Source organism: Canis lupus, chromosome 3 (genome assembly GCF_048164855.1).
Source record: "Canis lupus baileyi chromosome 3, mCanLup2.hap1, whole genome shotgun sequence".
Taxonomy (NCBI): domain Eukaryota; kingdom Metazoa; phylum Chordata; class Mammalia; order Carnivora; family Canidae; genus Canis; species Canis lupus.
In genome coordinates this window covers 79,592,213-79,608,642 of record NC_132840.1, presented here as the reverse complement: position 1 = coordinate 79,608,642, position 16,430 = coordinate 79,592,213, and the positions used below count along the sequence as shown (strand labels likewise).

The following is a 16,430-nucleotide window of genomic DNA, read 5'->3' as shown; positions in this document are numbered from 1 at the left end:
AAGAGACCTGTAAACAGGAGCTGGGCTCTGAGAGGGGAGAGCAGCCTCTCTCTGGAGGAGGGGGTGGGGAGGAGCGGCAGGGTGGGCAGGTTCAGAAGCTGCAACGCTCCCTGTCTGCTGTAGACACAAGCTTCCAGGGCTTGGAAAGACCACCTTTCGGGAGCCTGAAGACTATCCCTGCCGAGGATGCTCAAATAGTTCAGGTGATGGCATGAGCATAAAAACAAATCAATAACAACCTCGGCCAACCCTTGCTGATCACTTACAGTGCAATAGGCACTGTTCAAAGCGATTTCAGGCACAAACACATCTCATTCTGACTCCAGCCCTCAAGGTGGAGATTATTACTATTACTCCTACTTTACAGATAAGGAAACCAATTTGCAAGGATGAAGGAACTCGGCCAAGGTCTCACACAGCTTATTTCATTTGTCTCCAAGCTGACTGTGGGCACCTCCCAGCTTGTCCCAGAGCCCCTAAAGCCTCCCCATCTTCGCCTTGCTCACCTCCCCCTCCCTCCCCATCCCTGGGGAGATGGGCTGTGGGATGACAACATGTCCCTGCTTCCCTCCCCCTAGCCGTCTTGGCTCACTTTTCTCTACCCTCAGCTTCTTAATGCCGGGCCCTGACACTCCACCGCGGGTCTCCATTCCACTCTAGCAAGAAAGTGCTTAGAGCCAAGCGACCAGAACTGGCATCAAGGTTTAAACAGAGGCTGAGGGCTGCATTTGGAATCACATCAGTGTCAAGATCACCTTTAGAAAATCACTGGACCACAAGGTAAACCTTAGGGCTGGAGCTGGAGTCAGGGGTCATGACTAGAGGGTCAAGGGCAGAGAGTTTCTCTCTGCTGGTCCCCTCCCAGTTCTCCAAGGCACGGAGGGCCAGGCAGGAAGCATGGGTTTCCTCAAAGCTGCTTCCCTCCTGGGGCAGAGTCTCAGTCACAAACAACCACCACCACCCCACCCCGCCCCTCCTTCCCTCCGCTGTGAGCTCAGAGCAGCAGGACAAAGTGCCTGGGACAAGGATAGAGGCCCAAGAGCAGCCATGGGCTCTGGAGGAGCAGGCCTCCTTGGGCCCCTGGGGCCCCTGCCTCTCCTGCTTCTGCTTGTCACGGGTGAGTGCAGCCCTCCCCTCTCCTAGCCCCTGCTTGCTTGATCCAAGGCCTGGCCAAGGGGTGAAGGGCCCTCTTGCTCCTTGCTTCCCTTTTGCGGTAGAGATGATGGTGTTGATGGTGATGATGATGGTGATGGTGATGTATGTGGGAGCCAGAGACAGCCTCCCCTCCCGGCTAGGCTGTTATTGGAAGTCATGTTCAGGCAAGAAAAGGCAGAAAAGATATTCAGGGATTTGGGGAGTCCTGTTGGTAGTCAGACTGGGCTCTGTCCCTCTTTCCCTTCCAGGAGGCACGGCTCAGGACTCCCCACCCCAGATCCTAGTCCACCCCCAGGACCAGCTGCTCCAGGGCCCTGGCCCCGCCAAAATGAGCTGCCGAGCCTCGGGCCAGCCACCCCCCACCATCCGCTGGCTGCTGAATGGGCAACCCCTGAGCATGGTGCCCCCAGACGTCCACCACCTCCTTCCTGATGGGACGCTCCTGCTGCTGCGGCCCCCTGCCCGGGGACGTGCCCACGACGACCAGGCCCCATCCACAGACCTGGGCATCTACACGTGTGAGGCCAGCAACAGGCTGGGCACAGCGGTCAGCCGAGGAGCTCGGCTGTCTGTGGCTGGTAAGGCCTGGGAGGGGAGGCCCCAGGTGGGGGACACCTGGGGGGACCTCTGGGCTGGGAGAACTGAGGAGGGGGCTCTGAAGAGTGAACATAGGTGGTGAAGAGGTGGGTAAAGCCGAATGGGGTGAGGGTGGTCGGAGGCACTGAGGCAGGGCCTTGTGGAAGGGAGCAATGGACACTCGTCTCTGCTGACCTGCCCTCATCTCTGTAGTCCTTCGGGAGGACTTCCAGACCCAGCCTCAGGATACAGTGGCCACTGTGGGCGAGCAGGTGATTCTGGAGTGTGGGCCGCCCTGGGGCCATCCAGAGCCCACAGTCTCGTGGTGGAAAGATGGCAAACCCCTGGCCCTACGGCCAGGGCGGCACTCGGTGAGTGTAGCCCCCTTCCCCATACCTCCTCTGGCCCAGAGCAGAACTGGGCACACCCGGAGGGAGTGACCCGCCCCCCAGCCCCATGTCTCCTGCAGAGTTTAAGGAAGGGAAGGCAGGGAGGCCTGAATCAGAGCCCCTCCCCACACGGGAGACTTCACAAAGCACCTGGCCCTGACAGGTCTCCAGGGGCTCCCTGCAGATGGCAAGAGCAGAGAAGAGCGATGCAGGGACCTATATGTGCGTGGCCACCAACAGCGCAGGACAACGGGAGAGCCGGGCAGCCAGGGTATCTGTCCAGGGTAAGGCGAGGGTGATCAGCGAAAGTTAGGGCCTGGTTTGGGCTGGGGCTAAGGTCTGTGGGCATCAACCTGGGATCAGAATCAGAGTGACGAGGACCCCATTTAAAGGGAGGTCCCCCCATCCTAGAATAGAAATAGGAGTGCCCTAGACTGGGAAATCTAGCACTTTGGATTGTTCCAAGCCTGGGGGATATCTCACTCCTCAATCTCATCCTCTGGCCTAGAGGCCCCAGACCAGCCCCATGCTCCCCACAGAGCCCCAGGACTACAAGAAGCCTCTGGAGCTGCTGGCCGTGCACATTCAGCTGGAAAATGTGACCTTGCTGAACCCAGACCCCGCAAAGAGCGCCAAGCCTGAGCCTGCTGTGTGGCTCAGCTGGAAGGTGAGGCCCCGGACCCAGGGGTGGGTGCCAGTCCAGAGCTCAAGGAAGAGCTGGTCTTAAAACTCCTTGACCCCCCACCTCCCTCTGAACTCTTTCCTAGGTGAGCGGCCCTGCAGCACCTGCTCAGTCCTACACAGCCCTCTTCAGGGTCCAGACGGCCTCAGGAGGCCCGGGAGCTCCATGGGCAGAGGCCCTGCTGGCTGGCTGGCAAAGCGCGGAGCTTGGAGGCCTCCTTTGGGGCCAAGACTACGAGTTCAAAGTGAGACCATCCTCTGGCCGGGCTCAAGGCCCTGACAGCAACGTGCTGCTCCTGAGGCTGCCCGAGCAAGGTCAGGGACAGGTGCCCGCAGGGCTCAGCAGTATACTCTCTGGCACCTTCTTGTCTGGGGGCCCCTGGACTGGTCCACTCCAGGCAGGGGGAACGGTGGGTCCTAGTCCTGGACTCCCTCCTGCCATGGCCAGGCAAGCAGAGCTGTAAGAAACTCTGGTTCTTATCAGTGCAATCTGTGACCACATCCCCAGACCAGCTCTGTTTCCTAGTGTCCCCCCCTTCAGCACCCCTAAAAGCCTCTCCTCCTCTCCTGCAGTGCCCAGTGCCCCTCCCCAGGAGGTGGCCTTAAAACCTGGCAATGGCAGTGTCCTTGTAAGCTGGGTCCCACCACCTGCTGAAAACCACAATGGCATCATCCGTGGCTACCAGGTACTCCCACAACCTGCACACCCCTTCCTAGTGGTGCCAGGACATCCCTCTTCCCTGACGCCCTGCATGCCCTTGCCCTGGACACTGAGAAACAGCCCCTGGGCCGAGAAACAAGGGAAACTCACTGTTGCTAAGCCAGGGTTTGCCAGACGCTGCCAAGTGCTTTCCTACATGATCTCATTTTTTCTTACAGTCTGTCCCGGGTTATTATCCCTACTTTACAGACATGGCAAGTGAGGCCAAGGTCACAGGTGCAGGAAACAGAACAAGAATCAAACCGGGCTGTGTCTGACTCCCAATCTCTAAGGCTGCGGCATCAGAATGTGGTTCTTGGACCAGCTGCCCCTTGACAACTTTTTAGAAATGCACATGAATCAGAAACTCAGGGATGGGCCTTGCAGCCTGGCTTTTTAAACCCTCCCTGTGACCCTAAAGCACAGTGAGGTTTGAACCATGGTTTTACATCTCTTGGAGCAGATTGCTTTTGCTCCCCTTCTGTCAGTCTCGAGAGAGAAGTCTCTCACTCCATAGGGAGAAGGGCATAGGAAGTACAGCTTCATGGGGGTGGGGGGAATGTCCCCAAGGTACCCCAAGCAGGGCAGGATGATCACATGCTCAGAGACGAAGGGCTCAGCTGCTGGGCTGGTGCAGGGGGAACGGGCGCTCACCTCCACTCCTGCCTCAGATCTGGAGCCTGGGCAACACCTCGCTGCCCCCAGCCAACTGGACCGTGGCCGGTGAGCAGACCCAGCTGGAGATCGCCACCCGAATGCCAGGTTCCTACTGTGTACAAGTGGCTGCAGTCACTGGCGCCGGGACTGGGCCTCCCAGTAGCCCTGTCTGCCTCCTTTTAGGTGAGGGCAGTGCCCACCAGCCCCCTGCATGCCCCTTGAGTCCCCCTTCCCACCTCCCTCCTCCCTCTCTCCCTCCTCCCACCTCACTCCCACTTCCAGTTCATGGTCTGCCCCCACCCCCACATCACCCACCTGCCCCTCCCGCTGAGCTCAAATTCCCTCACAGAGCGGACCATGGAGCGAGCCACCCAAGAGCTCAGTGATGGTCCCTGGACTCTGGAGCAGCTGAGGGCCACCTTGAGGCGGCCAGAAGTGATTGCTGGTGGGGGTGTCCTGCTCTGGCTGGTGCTGCTGGGCACCGCCGTGTGTGTACACCGCAGGCGCCGAGCTGGGGTGCACCTGGGCCCAGGTGAGAGGCCGAAGTGGACTCCTGGGGGTTTGAGGCAGAACGATACAGGGGCTTAGATCTCTGGCCACGTGCTGGACACTCTGGATTCAGCCTTTCTTTTGCCCTCTCGCAGGTTTGTACAGGTACACCAGTGAGGATGCCATCCTAAAGCACAGGTGAGAGGTGAAAGGGGAGGGGCTTGAGGTGAGGGAGGGGCAGAGGGGCCGAGGGACAGTGGGGCCTGGACAGAGAGGAGAATGGAATCCTGTCTCTCCTACTGCCAGGCACTTTGGGATCCTACCACTCAAATCTCTCCTGAACTCCAAGTGAGAATTAATTTCTCATTTGTTAATGTTCCTATGACACCATTTGACAGTTGAGTGAACTGAGACTCATGACTTACGTGATTTTGCCCAAAGCCACACTGCTTGCTAGTAGCTGGGGTGCTTTAGGAGCTCCTAATCCCGTGCGCTTGGCATCCCCCTCTCACTAACACTACACTCTCCTGCTGACTCGTTCTGCTAGGTGGGGAATAACTAGCATGGGAGGGGCGGTCTGATTTCTAGTTTTCTCTATATACCCCGGGTCCACCTAGCAGGGCCTTTGCATTCAGGAGAGCACCCCCCTTATTGAGGGGTGTCTCCTTCACAACCATCACCACAGCTCCAGCAGAGGGCGCTCGGCCCCTACCTTCGCGATCCTCTGTCCCCGGTCTCAGTACCAGGGTCAGCAGGCAGGTACACCTGCTCTAAGTGTCTTGGGCTGCCAAAGCGAGTCTGTGGTTATGAGACAAGATGCTAAGAAAGAAAACATCCTTTTTTTGTCTTCTTGGCTGAGTTTTACACTAAATAACCATTTCCACTCTCTGCCCACCTGCTCCTGATCTTTATCTCAGTGGATTTCCTCTGAAATGCTTTACATTCCAAGTCTGCATCTTTCAACAAAAGATTATCAAGCACCGACTCTGTGCCAGACACATCCAGCCCTTGAGTCACCATTTTGCTGCCAGTGTCTCAGCCCAGAGCCAGGTTCCAAGCTGTCTGGGGCCATGCTCCTGAATTATTCTGTGCTCACTGGCCTTTTTTTTCTAGTTGCTTCCTGGGCTTTGTTCTGTCCTGAACATCCTCTGGATTCCCTGGGACTTTATCCCTTGTCTTTGAGGGGGATTCCATTCTCCTTTTTAATGATTTATTTATTTGAGAGAGAGAGAGAAAGAGAGATGGGGGGAAGGAGGAGAGGGAGAGAGAGAGTCTTAAGCCAACTCCACACTGAGCGCAGAGCCCCACGAAGGGCTCCACCCCACGACCTTGGGGTCACACCTCATCGGAAACCAAGAGTCAAACGCTTAACCAATTGTGCCACCCAGGCACCCCGGGGGGATTCCATTCTGATTGTTTTGTTCATTCATTTCTTTAGCACAGGCTCTATGCCTCAGGGACTCTCAATCTAGGCAGAGAAAGCCTTGCTAGCATGTGAGTGCAATCCAGCGTTAGAAGTACCGGGACATGGGGTGCCTGGGTGGCTCAGTCCACTAAGTGGCCAACTCTTGATTTGCGTTCAGGTCATGGTTTTGAGTGCTCAGCAGGGATTCTGCTTGAGGAGTCTCCATCTCTCCCTCTCCCTCTGCCCCTCGGCCCACTCACATTCTCTCTCTAAAATAAGTAAATAAATCTTTTTTTAAAAAACAGTGCAGAAACTTATACAAGGTATGTGGAATGAGTGGAGTGGGGAAATATAGGTGGGAGAGTCCACGTTTACCCTGATGGTAAGAAGGAGAGGGAAAAAGGGGCAGCAAGAAGTAGCCTGCTATGTTCATGGGGAGAGATAAGCCATTTGGTCTGGCTGGGACATAGGGGGCAAGACAGGTGAGCGTAAAGGATAAGGTTAGGGAGCTGGAAGCCAGACACCAGAGGCCCCGTTAGCCATGCTAAGCAGCTGGGCTCTATCTTGGTAAACGAGGAGCACTGAAGGTTTTGGGCAGAGAATTGCTCTAGTCTCATCCCTGTTCCTGAAAGATTACTCAGGCAGCCAGCAGGGCACCCGGTTCAAAGGGAGCCAGGCTAGAGGCAGAGAAAGTCGCATCCGCAGAGCCAACTCTGTCCCGCCAGCTGAGTGAGCTCACATTTCCTCCTTTGGGCTCACAATATCAGCCTTATATGGAAGGCTTTTATGTCGTCCTTTTACAGATAAAGAAGCAGGGCTTCCAGAGGCTAGTAGACCTGCGGCCGATGGGGTCAGTCTGCCCCCAGGTCTGCTCTCTTTGTCTCGGCACAGGGCTGTCGGGCTGTCTCTCTTGGACACCTCCTAGTTCCGCTCCACTTGGACTTCCTCTGGTCCCAGGATAAGAAAGGAGCACTGAGCTAGGGACGCCAGGTCAGAGATCTTGAGGAGTCTGCGAAGGGCTAGCGGGCAGGGAGAATAACGCTGCTGCCACCATCCACTCAAACCCTTCTGCTACCCTCTGAGCTGGAGGTCCTGGCCAATTATGTTCTGGCTTCACCCCGTTTCTCCTGCCCCACCCCCACCCTCCATTGCCCCAGGATGGATCATAGTGACTCCCCTTGGCTGGCAGACACCTGGCGTTCCACCTCCGGCTCTCGGGACCTGAGCAGCAGCAGCAGCCTCAACAGCAGGCTGGGAGTGGACCCCCGGGACCCACTAGACTGTCGCCGCTCCCGTGAGCATGCCCAGTGGGGCCAGGGCCCTGCCAGTGAAGCTGGGATCCTGGAGTTGGGGGGGGTATTGTGGGGTGGGATGCACTCACTGTAATTCTTCCTGTCGTTCTTGCCACAGTGATCTCCTGGGATCCCCGAAGCCCTGGTGTGCCCCTGCTTCCCGACACCAGCACTTTTTATGGCTCCCTCATCGCTGAGCTGCCTGCCGGCCCCCCGGCCCGGCCAAGCCCCAAGACCCCAGCTGTCAGGCGTCTCCCACCCCAGCTGGCCCGGCTCTCCAGCCCCTGGCCCAGTCCCGACAGCCTCGGCAGCCGCAGGGGCCTCGCTTCTCCTCTGGCCCCTGCAGAGGCTTGGAAGGCCAAAAAGAAGCAGGGTAAGTATGGGGAGCTGGGGTGGAAGCAGGTGGCAGGAGGGAACTGGACTGGGAGTGTGGCAGGACGTGGCCTGGGACTTGGAAGCCTGATGACTTGGCTTCCAGTTCCCTATCTGGGGAGACACAGGGACTCCCCACTATCACCAAAGCACTCAGAGAGGGGAGTGCTGGCCTCTGCTTTTCTTGACGTGCTGTTACTGCTACTTGCCACACCAGTAGCAGGCCCGATTTCCGTATTCAGTTGAATTTGGCCAACATTTCATAAGCACCATTGTATGCCAGCCAGGGGGACACGGGGACAGCTCTTGCCATCTGAGGGCTCAGAGTCTAGTGAGAGCGCCTGACCAGCGTATGAGTAACTCTAGAACCTGGCAGCATGTGACCAGTGCTAGGGCGCAGCCTCATCTCTGGGTGCACTATGCATGGGCCTCCCCAGGCACTGACTCCCAGCTCCCATTACCCAGAGGAAAATGAGTAATTCCTTTCTGCCGAGATTTCTCTCCTAACTTCCTACTACCTGCTTTGCCTTCCCCGAGAGAAATAACTATAATGTCTGTTTCTTTAGCAACTACTATATTTTAGGTGCCTTACTTATTTATTATTTCATTTAAAGATACCCCTCTCCAACCTATTAGATAGGTATTCTTTCTCTAATTTTGCAGATGGGGAGAGAAGATCAGAAATGAGTAACTTGTTCAAAATCCCCCCCAAGTCAGTAAGCCGCCGAACTCAGATTTGAAGTCAGAGTGGTCTGCTTCCAAAGGCCACCCTCTGGGAGCTCCCCTGAGAGACTCTACTCTACCACCGACTATTTTCTCTTGTTTCTGAACACTGGCCTGCACTCCACCTGCTGTCTTCATGAGCCTTCTGTGCTGATTAGTAAGCCTTACAAATGTCCTACAGCCAATTCTTTTTTTTTTAAAGTGGATATAATCCAGCTTTCATTAGGACAAAGATGGATTCAGAGTAATTAAGAGCTTGTCCAATATCCAGAATTTTATGACCCTAAATATTAGCCAAGCTGGCATTATTTCCAGCTTTGCCTCGGAACTATAGCATTTGGAATCCTCGGTGGTAATGAAAGAGCAGCTAAAAAGGTGTTGAAAACATCTCATTTAAAAACAAGTCTTCCCATGGAGAACTACTTTGACTTGGGTATGATGTAAAGCCCATCTTAGAACATTAATACTACTGGGGGGGGAGTGAGTAGTTTTCTACAGTCAATTCTTTTTTTTAAGATTTTACTTATTTATTTATGAGAGACACACAGAGAGAGAGAGAGAGGCAGAGACACAGGCAGAGGGAGAAGCTGGCTCCATGCAGGGAACCTGACATGGGACTCGATCCTGGGTCTCCAGGATCACACCCTGGGCTGAAGGCAGCGCTAAACCACTGGACCACTGGGGCTGCCCATCTACTGTCAATTCTTAAGACAGGTTCCACTTCTGAGAGAAAGCTTAGGTCCCCACTCTCCCCTGTGTCTCCTCGCCCAAGCCCCACTGGCCAACCACAGTGGCTCCCCTGTACAAGTGACACTCGGCCCACCTCCAGTCCAAAGCTCTCAGCAGCAGCAAGATCGTGCTATGGTCTTGTCCAGAGCCATAGAGTTGGCTCTACTGCTGTCACTTGGTCCAAAAGACTGAGGATTCTTTGTCTTCTGACATTGGCAAGCTCTTTCAGTGCCCCCTACTCCCCTTAAGCTGCTTATTCTTTTTTCTTATTGTTCTTAGTTCCCCTCTCCCAGATACATACATTGAATATCCTAATTACTTAATTAATTCAAACAAATATTTATTGCCATTCAGATATGTCCAGTGAGATTTGACCTAACCTTGATAACATTTTTATTGTGTCATTTGCTCAAATAACACTGAAACTAAAATCCAAGTAATTTTAAGTGTGTTGAAAGGAGGCTTTTGTTACTAGAGTCCCTCAGAGGAAATAAAATGGGCTGGGACAAACGTGGCCTTTTCTAGGACTGGCCTTTCCTCTTCCTTGTCCACACAAACCAACTGACCAACATATGTCCCCATTTCTGAGCTTACTCAGGAAGCCGGGCACTAGATGAGACAAAGCTGCTGATAGCAGAGTTGGAGCACCTGAAGTTGGCCTCCAGGTCTCCCTAGGTCATACAACAAATAAAGGAAATAAATTAAAAAACAAAGCAGCCTACGAACAAAAGGAAATTTTGGTGGAGGAAGTCTAGCCATTGTGTGGGTTTTCATCCCAGTAGCTCAGAAGTTCTGGCCACTGTACATGGATAGCCAGGGCCGAGATAGTCTTGGTGAATGCAGTAGCCTTGATCTCATCCCTGCTCTGAACCTGCCCGTAGTGGCCTCCAAATCCTTGAGATCAGACTCAACGGTCCTCCCTGGTCTCTGGTTTCCCCTTTCCTAACTCAGTTTCTAATCATGTGACACTAAAATGAAGGCTGCTTCTTTTTTCCTTTACTTGATATTTTCCTGGTTCCTGGTCTTAGGGAAATCTCTTCCTTCTATTACCTTCCTGATCCCCTTCTGGTTTAAACTTAGATCAATTTGGGTTTTGGCCCGAGCAAGAAGCATGCTCTTGGGTCACTGCACACAGCTGGGTCTGTTGCTTCAGTTGTCTCAGGTTCTCCATTGTCAGAGTTCACTCAGAACGTTGTCTCTTAAGCAGCCATGTGAGCCAGATGGTGGCCACCCTCCTGTGATTCTTCTCATCTCATATTTACGTCTACATCTCTGCTATTATCCATCCATTTGCTCATTCATTCAACCAATGTCATCTAATATCTATGGGCCGGGCATTGCCTCCCTGAGTGAGACCAACACATCCTCCTATTCTAGAGGGCCTCTTCTTCTCAGCTGACTCTCTCCTGTTACACCCAGCGTGGTGTGGGGTTATCTTACCCACTTGGCTCAACTTGACAGTCCAACCTTTCTTCCCAAGTGAGAGATACTCAGGTTTTTCAGGACAAGGTTATCCAGAACCATGTCAGATATTTGTCATGTGAGAAATGGAAGATTGGAGTGTATACAGTAAGGAAAAGAAAATAATCAATGCATCTTTAAGGCACCAGGAACTTTCCAATCTGGCCTTAGTTTTTGTTTTTTTAGATTTTATTTATTTGACAGAGAGAGAGAGACCACAAGCAGGGGCAAAGGGAGAGGGAGAAGCAGGCTCCCCACTGAGCAGGGAGCCCGACTCAGGGCTGGATCCCAGGACCCTGAGATCATGACGTGAGCCAAAGGCGGACGCTTAATCAGCTGAACCACCCAGGCACGCTCCAATCCATTTTTATAAATAAATTAAAACTGGTAAAACTATCACTTGACTGGGTGTTCCCAAAGAAAACAAAAGCTCAGGAAAGCTGGTGGATTTACCTGTGGTCACGCAGTAACTCTGTAACTGAGCTGGGCTGTGAGTGCAGGTGTTTTGACCCCAAGCCCAGTGCTACCTTCCTCCCTATCATAGCTGCCTGCACGAAGGTGAGGGTGGAGAGGACAGAGGGAGGTTTTTCCCTCCCTTCTCGGGGTTCAGGGGTCCTAAAGCTTAACTGAATGACAGGCTGAAGATAGAAGCTGTGGTTGGAGTCTGCAGGCCCACCCGGCTTGCCCTCCACCCGCTGACTCTTGCCTTTGCAGAGCTGCAACAAGCCAATAGCTCCCCGCCCCTCCGGGCCAGCCGCCCTATGGAGCTCTGGGCCTGGGAGTTGGGGAACAGAGGCTCCAAGAACCTTTCCCAAAGCCCAGGTGAGAGGAGGCCCAAAAAGGGAAGTGAAGGGGTGAGGCAGGGTGGAGGGGTCCATAGCCCCTGAGGAAGCTGGGTGGGTGGGCTGTGGGGAGAGGAAGCTGGGGGGCAGGGCAGGGTCTGGGGCTGATGGGGGTTCCGCCATTCTCACCCCCAGGCTTTTGCTCCCCAGGAGCTGTGCCCCAGGCTCTGGTGGCCTGGAGGGCCCTGGGACCGCAGCTCCTCGGCTCCTCCAATGAGATGGTTTCACGCCCTCTCCCCTCAGCACCCCTCGCTCCGCGTGGAGCCCCTACTCAGAGTCAGCAGACCCAGTAAGAGGGCACGGGGTCAGGAAGCAGGGCTGGGGGGCTGGGAGAGGGTGGCCAGGGGCTGCACTAACCACCCTGTCATCACTCTTACCCCAATCAGGCACTCTGCAGAGCCCCAAGCTCCGTCCTCCCACCCACTACCAGCAGCCCCCATCCTGATCCCCTCTAGCCCCCAGGCTTCTTCCCTCTCCGGGCCCAGCCCAGAGTCCAGTCGTCTGTCCAGCTCTTCACTGTCATCCCTGGAGGAGGATCAGGACAGCGTGCTGACTCCTGAGGAGGTGGCCCTGTGCCTGGAGCTCAGCGAGGGTGAGGAGACCCCCAGGTGAGTGGCCTGAGGGATGACCAAAGGACTAGGGGTAAGCACAGGACAGGAGTATGCTTATCTCTACCCAGACCCTGTCCCTCCTCAACTGGGAGCTGTGCCAGCCTACCCACCTGTCTCCCCTTTTGCCTCCTCTCTAGGAATAGTGTCTCTCCTATGCCAAGGGCTCCTTCACCCCCTGTCACCTACGGCTACATCAGCATCCCGGCTGCCTCAGAGCTGGCAGACATGGGCAGGGCCGGAGGAGGGGTGGGATCCGAAGTGAGGGGCTTGCTGTGCCCTCCCCGGCCCTGCCCCACCCCTACCCCCAGCGAGGGCTCCCTGGCCAATGGCTGGGGTTCAGCCTCCGAGGACAATGCCCCCAGTGCCCGAGCCAGCCTCGTCAGTTCCTCCGATGGCTCCTTCCTTGCTGATGCTCACTTTGCGCGGGCCCTGGCGATGGCTGTGGACAGCTTCGGCTTTGGTCTGGAGCCCAGGGACGTGGACTGCGTCTTCACGGGTATGTGAGATGCCCCTGCCTCACTTCTCACTCCCGCCCCTTGGAGTAGACACAGCTCCTGTAAGAACTCCTCCCCAGGGATCCCTGGGTGGCGCAGCGGTTTGGCGCCTGCCTTTGGCCCAGGGCGCGATCCTAGAGACCTGGGATCGAATCCCTCGTCGGGCTCCCGGTGCATGGAGCCTGCTTCTCCCTCTGCCTGTGTCTCTGCCTCTCTCTCTCTCTCTCTCTCTCTCTCTCCCTGTGTGACTATCATAAATAAATAAAAATTAAAAAAAAAAAAAGAACTCCTCCCCAACCAAGGAGCAAGGCTTCCCAATCATTGTCTTGGTGGTTATGCTTCAAACAGCTAGCTTTTACTGAATTATTACTAGGTCCCCGGCCCTCTGCTAAGTGCCTTATATACACCCAATATTAATGACTCTATGAGGAATATTCTTTTTTTTTAAGATTTACTTATTTATTTATTCAGAGAGAGTGAAGAGAGAGGCAGAGACACAGGCAGAGGGAGAAGCAGGCTCCATGCAGGGAGCCCGATGTGGGACTCAATCCTGGGACTCCAGGATCATGCCCTGGCTACAGGCGGCGCTAAACCGCTGCGCCACCCGGGCTGCCCAGGAATATTCTTTTTTTTTTTTTTTTTTTTTTTTTTTTTTTTTTTTTTGCCCAGGAATATTCTTTATCTTTCTTTCCAAATGAGGGAACTATGAATCCAACAGGTTGTCTAACTTGCCCAAGGTCACCCGCAAGAACCAGGGCAAAATGTTCAAGTCTAAAGCCCAGGGGCAGCCAGTTGTATGGCCCCTTGCCCTGCCTCCAGGTCCCTCCCCTGAACCCAGACAGAGGTCTCCAAGACAGGTTGTGCTTCACCTCTTCTACTTACTCCAACCCACTGTTTCGGATTCTCCTCACCAGGGAGGTTCTGTTCTCTCTCTTACAAGTCCTTCCTCTTGCCCCATCTGTGGCTGGGGTGAGGAGAAGCTGGCTCACCTCTCCACGTGTCCAGTGGGGTGGGACCGCTATCTCCATGTCGGAGAGACAGTAGCTCGGGGTTCCCTGTGCCCCTGCCTCGTACCCTCTCTCAGATCCCCTATACCCATCTTAGGAACCCTAACTCTACCCTTCCCCTGCCCAAAAAAAACAATCTTGTGGTAAATGGGAAAGCAAGGAGGTACCCGTAACAGGGGGGAAGAAGGGTGCCCAGGGAGAGGAGAGGTGAAGGGTGAGATTATGGATAGAAGGCCAGAGCTGGGCTAGGAGGAAATGTTCAAACTATCCTCTCTAAAGAAACCAGTGGATTCATTCCAATGGCCTCCAGAATTGATGAGCCGAGTTGGGGCTATGTTACCTTGCGGGTTGAGTGTGTGCCCTAAGCGTCCTGCCCTAAACTGGTCCCTCAGAGTGATGGCCAACACTCTACACACAAATCTACCCTCCCTGACAGATGCCTCCTCTCCTCCTTCCCCCCGCGATGACCTCTTCCTGACCTCCACCCTCTCCCTGCCCCTGTGGGAGTGGAGGTCAGACTGGCTGGAGGACATGGAGAACAACCGTAGCCAGCGGCTGGGAAGGGGGCTGCCTCCCTGGCCCCCTGATTCCCGGCGCTCTTCCAGAAGGAGTCAGCTGGGCCGTCCTGAGCCCAAGGCCGCCAGTAAGTGTCTGTCTGCCCAGCCAACGTGGTGACCTTGACTGAGGGACTCTGGGGAGGAGCCAAGGGGGAGCCCTGGGGTTGGGCAGGAGATATGGACCCGCGGGGTAATCCACTCTCCTTCAACCTCCCCTACAGACTCCTCATGAAGCATGCCGGGACTGCCTAGAAGAGAATCAAGAACACCCCTCCTGTGGAGCCTCAGCCTTGGCCTCTGCTTCTCTGCATCTGGGGGACCCCTTGCCGGGCGTCCAGGGAAGTTCTCCGTCCAGGATTGTGAAAACAAATGAAAGCAAAACAAAATAAGCACAAAGCAGACCCAAGGCCCTCAGGGAGCGAAGTCATCATGGCCTGCCTCCTCGTCCTGGCTTTCTCCTCCTTCCATCCATCCCACCACCAGGTCCTTGGGCCTGAGAAGTAGCCTTACCTCCAGATCGTCCCACCCCCTTTGGATCATGGGAACCGGGGGGGGGGGGGGGGGGGCAGAGGTCTTCCCAGAGGACAACAGCAGGCTGGGGACAGGCGGCCAGGGAAGGAGCTTTACAGGACCACCCCTCTCAGGAGGGGAACGTTCCTTCTCACAGGGGCAGGCTCCCCTCCCCCCAGCCACACCTTGGAAAGGAGGGAAGGAGAGACAGCAGTGAAGCGCCAGCCCCCTTCGCCCCCCCCCACCCGCCCCGGCTTGGTACCCAGGCCGAGGGGCCAGGATCCATCCGAGAAAAGGTGGGACTAAACACCCTCCTCATATGTGGACTCTGTGAGCTTAAGAAACTGATACCATAAACGTGTGATGACTTGAGTATGGTGAGATCATTTCCCAGAGCACCAGGCTGTGGGGGGGCCCGGAGATGCAGGAAGAACTCTGAGTCAGAAGGGGGTCAGGCATTCACTGGTGCTCGGGGAGCATCACTTATTTCTGCTCTGGCACTGAGGGAAGAATTACACGCATCCACCAGATTTTCCCGGTCTGCTGGTCTTAGCAACCGGTCCGGGGAAGACAAGACCCGCTTTCAGCCGGCCCAGCACCCCCCTTCCCAGAGACCAGCCCAGATGGTTAAGACCAGATGGTTTCTTAAAATAGACAAAGTAGCTAAATTCCAGAAAAGGTAGAACCACCTGAGATGGTTGGCAAGGGAACACGCTTCAGAAGAAACAAGAGAACCGAGGAACGGAGCGGGGTGGCCAGGGCCGGAGCCCCAGAAAGCTTTGGGAGGGCAGGTGGGGCCCCCATCTTTCCGACCTGCTGGGAGAGACAGGGGCAGGCCGGGCACGTCTAGAGGGGACCATGCTCCTGCACGGGACCAGGGCCGCAGGAGGACAGCTTTCAGGAGGGCCGACTAGGAAGCAGGAGGTGACAGGGGATGATAATCCCCCAAACCTAAGCAGCTCCAGCTGGGGTCACTCTGAACTCACAACGGGCTGGCCCGAGGGACCACAGCCCGGCTGGCCCGAGGGACCACGACCCGGAGGCTCTGGGGGTCACAGCGCTGCCTGAACTGCCGTCATCAGGCCCTTCCGGCCGGAGCGTCTTCACCTCAGGATGACAAATCAGTGCTCCGGACTCCGATCCCTGCCTCTCTATCTGCTTTTCCTTTTTTGGATTTTGTTTTTCTTTTGGCTTCCTGGTAAAATTCCTTTTGAAAACATTCCAAGCCCATTTGCCAGACGGATGGAGAGAAAGGGATGTGTGCACACTTAGGTCGCAGCGGCCGGAGGGGCCACAGCAGCCAGTGCTTGGGGAAGGGGACAGTGGGCGTCCCCCCTGAGAGCCCAGGGCAGTTACTGCACCTGGGGGTGAAGCCGTGGGAAAGAAATGAGCCCCGGGAAATCAGTGAGCGGCACAAACGGTGGATGAGGGAGCAGGGTGGCATCCAGGGCCACATTTTTAAAAAACAGTATGCCAGCAAACCAATCACATCTGGGTCTACCTGGCTGAGAGGTGTCTGTGTGCACAAGGGGGTCGGGGGGAGGGGGGGTCTGAAAAAAAAAAGCCTGTTTTTCCTTCTTAGCTGGGGTTTCCCCCGTCAACTCCTTTCTTTGAGTTTTGCTTCATTTATTTATTTTAAAAATTCCTTTTGCAGATTTTTTAAAATTTATTTGAGAGATGGGGGAGGGGCAGAGGGAGAGGCAGAGGGACAAGAGGATGCCCCGCTGAGCAGGGAGGGAGCCCGGTGTGGGACTCTGTCTCAGCACCCCAAGATCGTGAC

General features: G+C 55.2%; 1 protein-coding gene across 3 annotated transcripts; it reads left to right on the top strand.

The window, feature by feature from the left end:
* Positions 1-640: 640 nt before the first annotated feature.
* On the top strand, positions 641-15,022 carry ROBO4 (roundabout guidance receptor 4). 3 transcript variants are annotated; one of them, XM_072822521.1, is made up of 18 exons: positions 641-780; positions 1,404-1,733; positions 1,945-2,102; positions 2,284-2,404; positions 2,660-2,787; positions 2,888-3,116; positions 3,375-3,487; positions 4,173-4,341; positions 4,508-4,690; positions 4,803-4,845; positions 7,210-7,346; positions 7,463-7,717; positions 11,344-11,451; positions 11,607-11,760; positions 11,858-12,079; positions 12,220-12,578; positions 14,020-14,226; positions 14,362-15,022. In XM_072822521.1, the coding sequence occupies exons 2-18, from the start codon at positions 1,484-1,486 to the stop codon at positions 14,370-14,372; spliced, it is 2,847 nt and encodes a 948-aa protein (XP_072678622.1). In that variant the 5' UTR covers positions 641-780; positions 1,404-1,483; the 3' UTR covers positions 14,373-15,022. The 3 variants fall into 3 exon arrangements, with proteins under 3 accessions (XP_072678622.1, XP_072678620.1, XP_072678621.1); XM_072822519.1 differs by lacking the exon at positions 641-780 and adding an exon at positions 928-1,117; XM_072822520.1 differs by lacking the exon at positions 641-780 and adding an exon at positions 929-1,117 and having other exon boundaries at positions 11,622-11,760.
* Positions 15,023-16,430: the final 1,408 nt, after the last annotated feature.

What these genes read in the sequence shown, in the direction of transcription:
- ROBO4 (XM_072822519.1), top strand. Translation starts at nt 1,048, where the DNA reads ATGGGCTCTGGAGGAGCAGGCCTCCTTGGGCCCCTGGGGCCCCTGCCT. An exon ending in CCTGAGGCTGCCCGAGCAAG is followed by an intron (nt 3,117 to 3,374) that starts GTCAGGGACAGG and finishes CCTCTCCTGCAG; the next exon opens with TGCCCAGTGCCCCTCCCCAG. An exon ending in GAACCTTTCCCAAAGCCCAG is followed by an intron (nt 11,452 to 11,606) that starts GTGAGAGGAGGC and finishes TCTCACCCCCAG; the next exon opens with GCTTTTGCTCCCCAGGAGCT.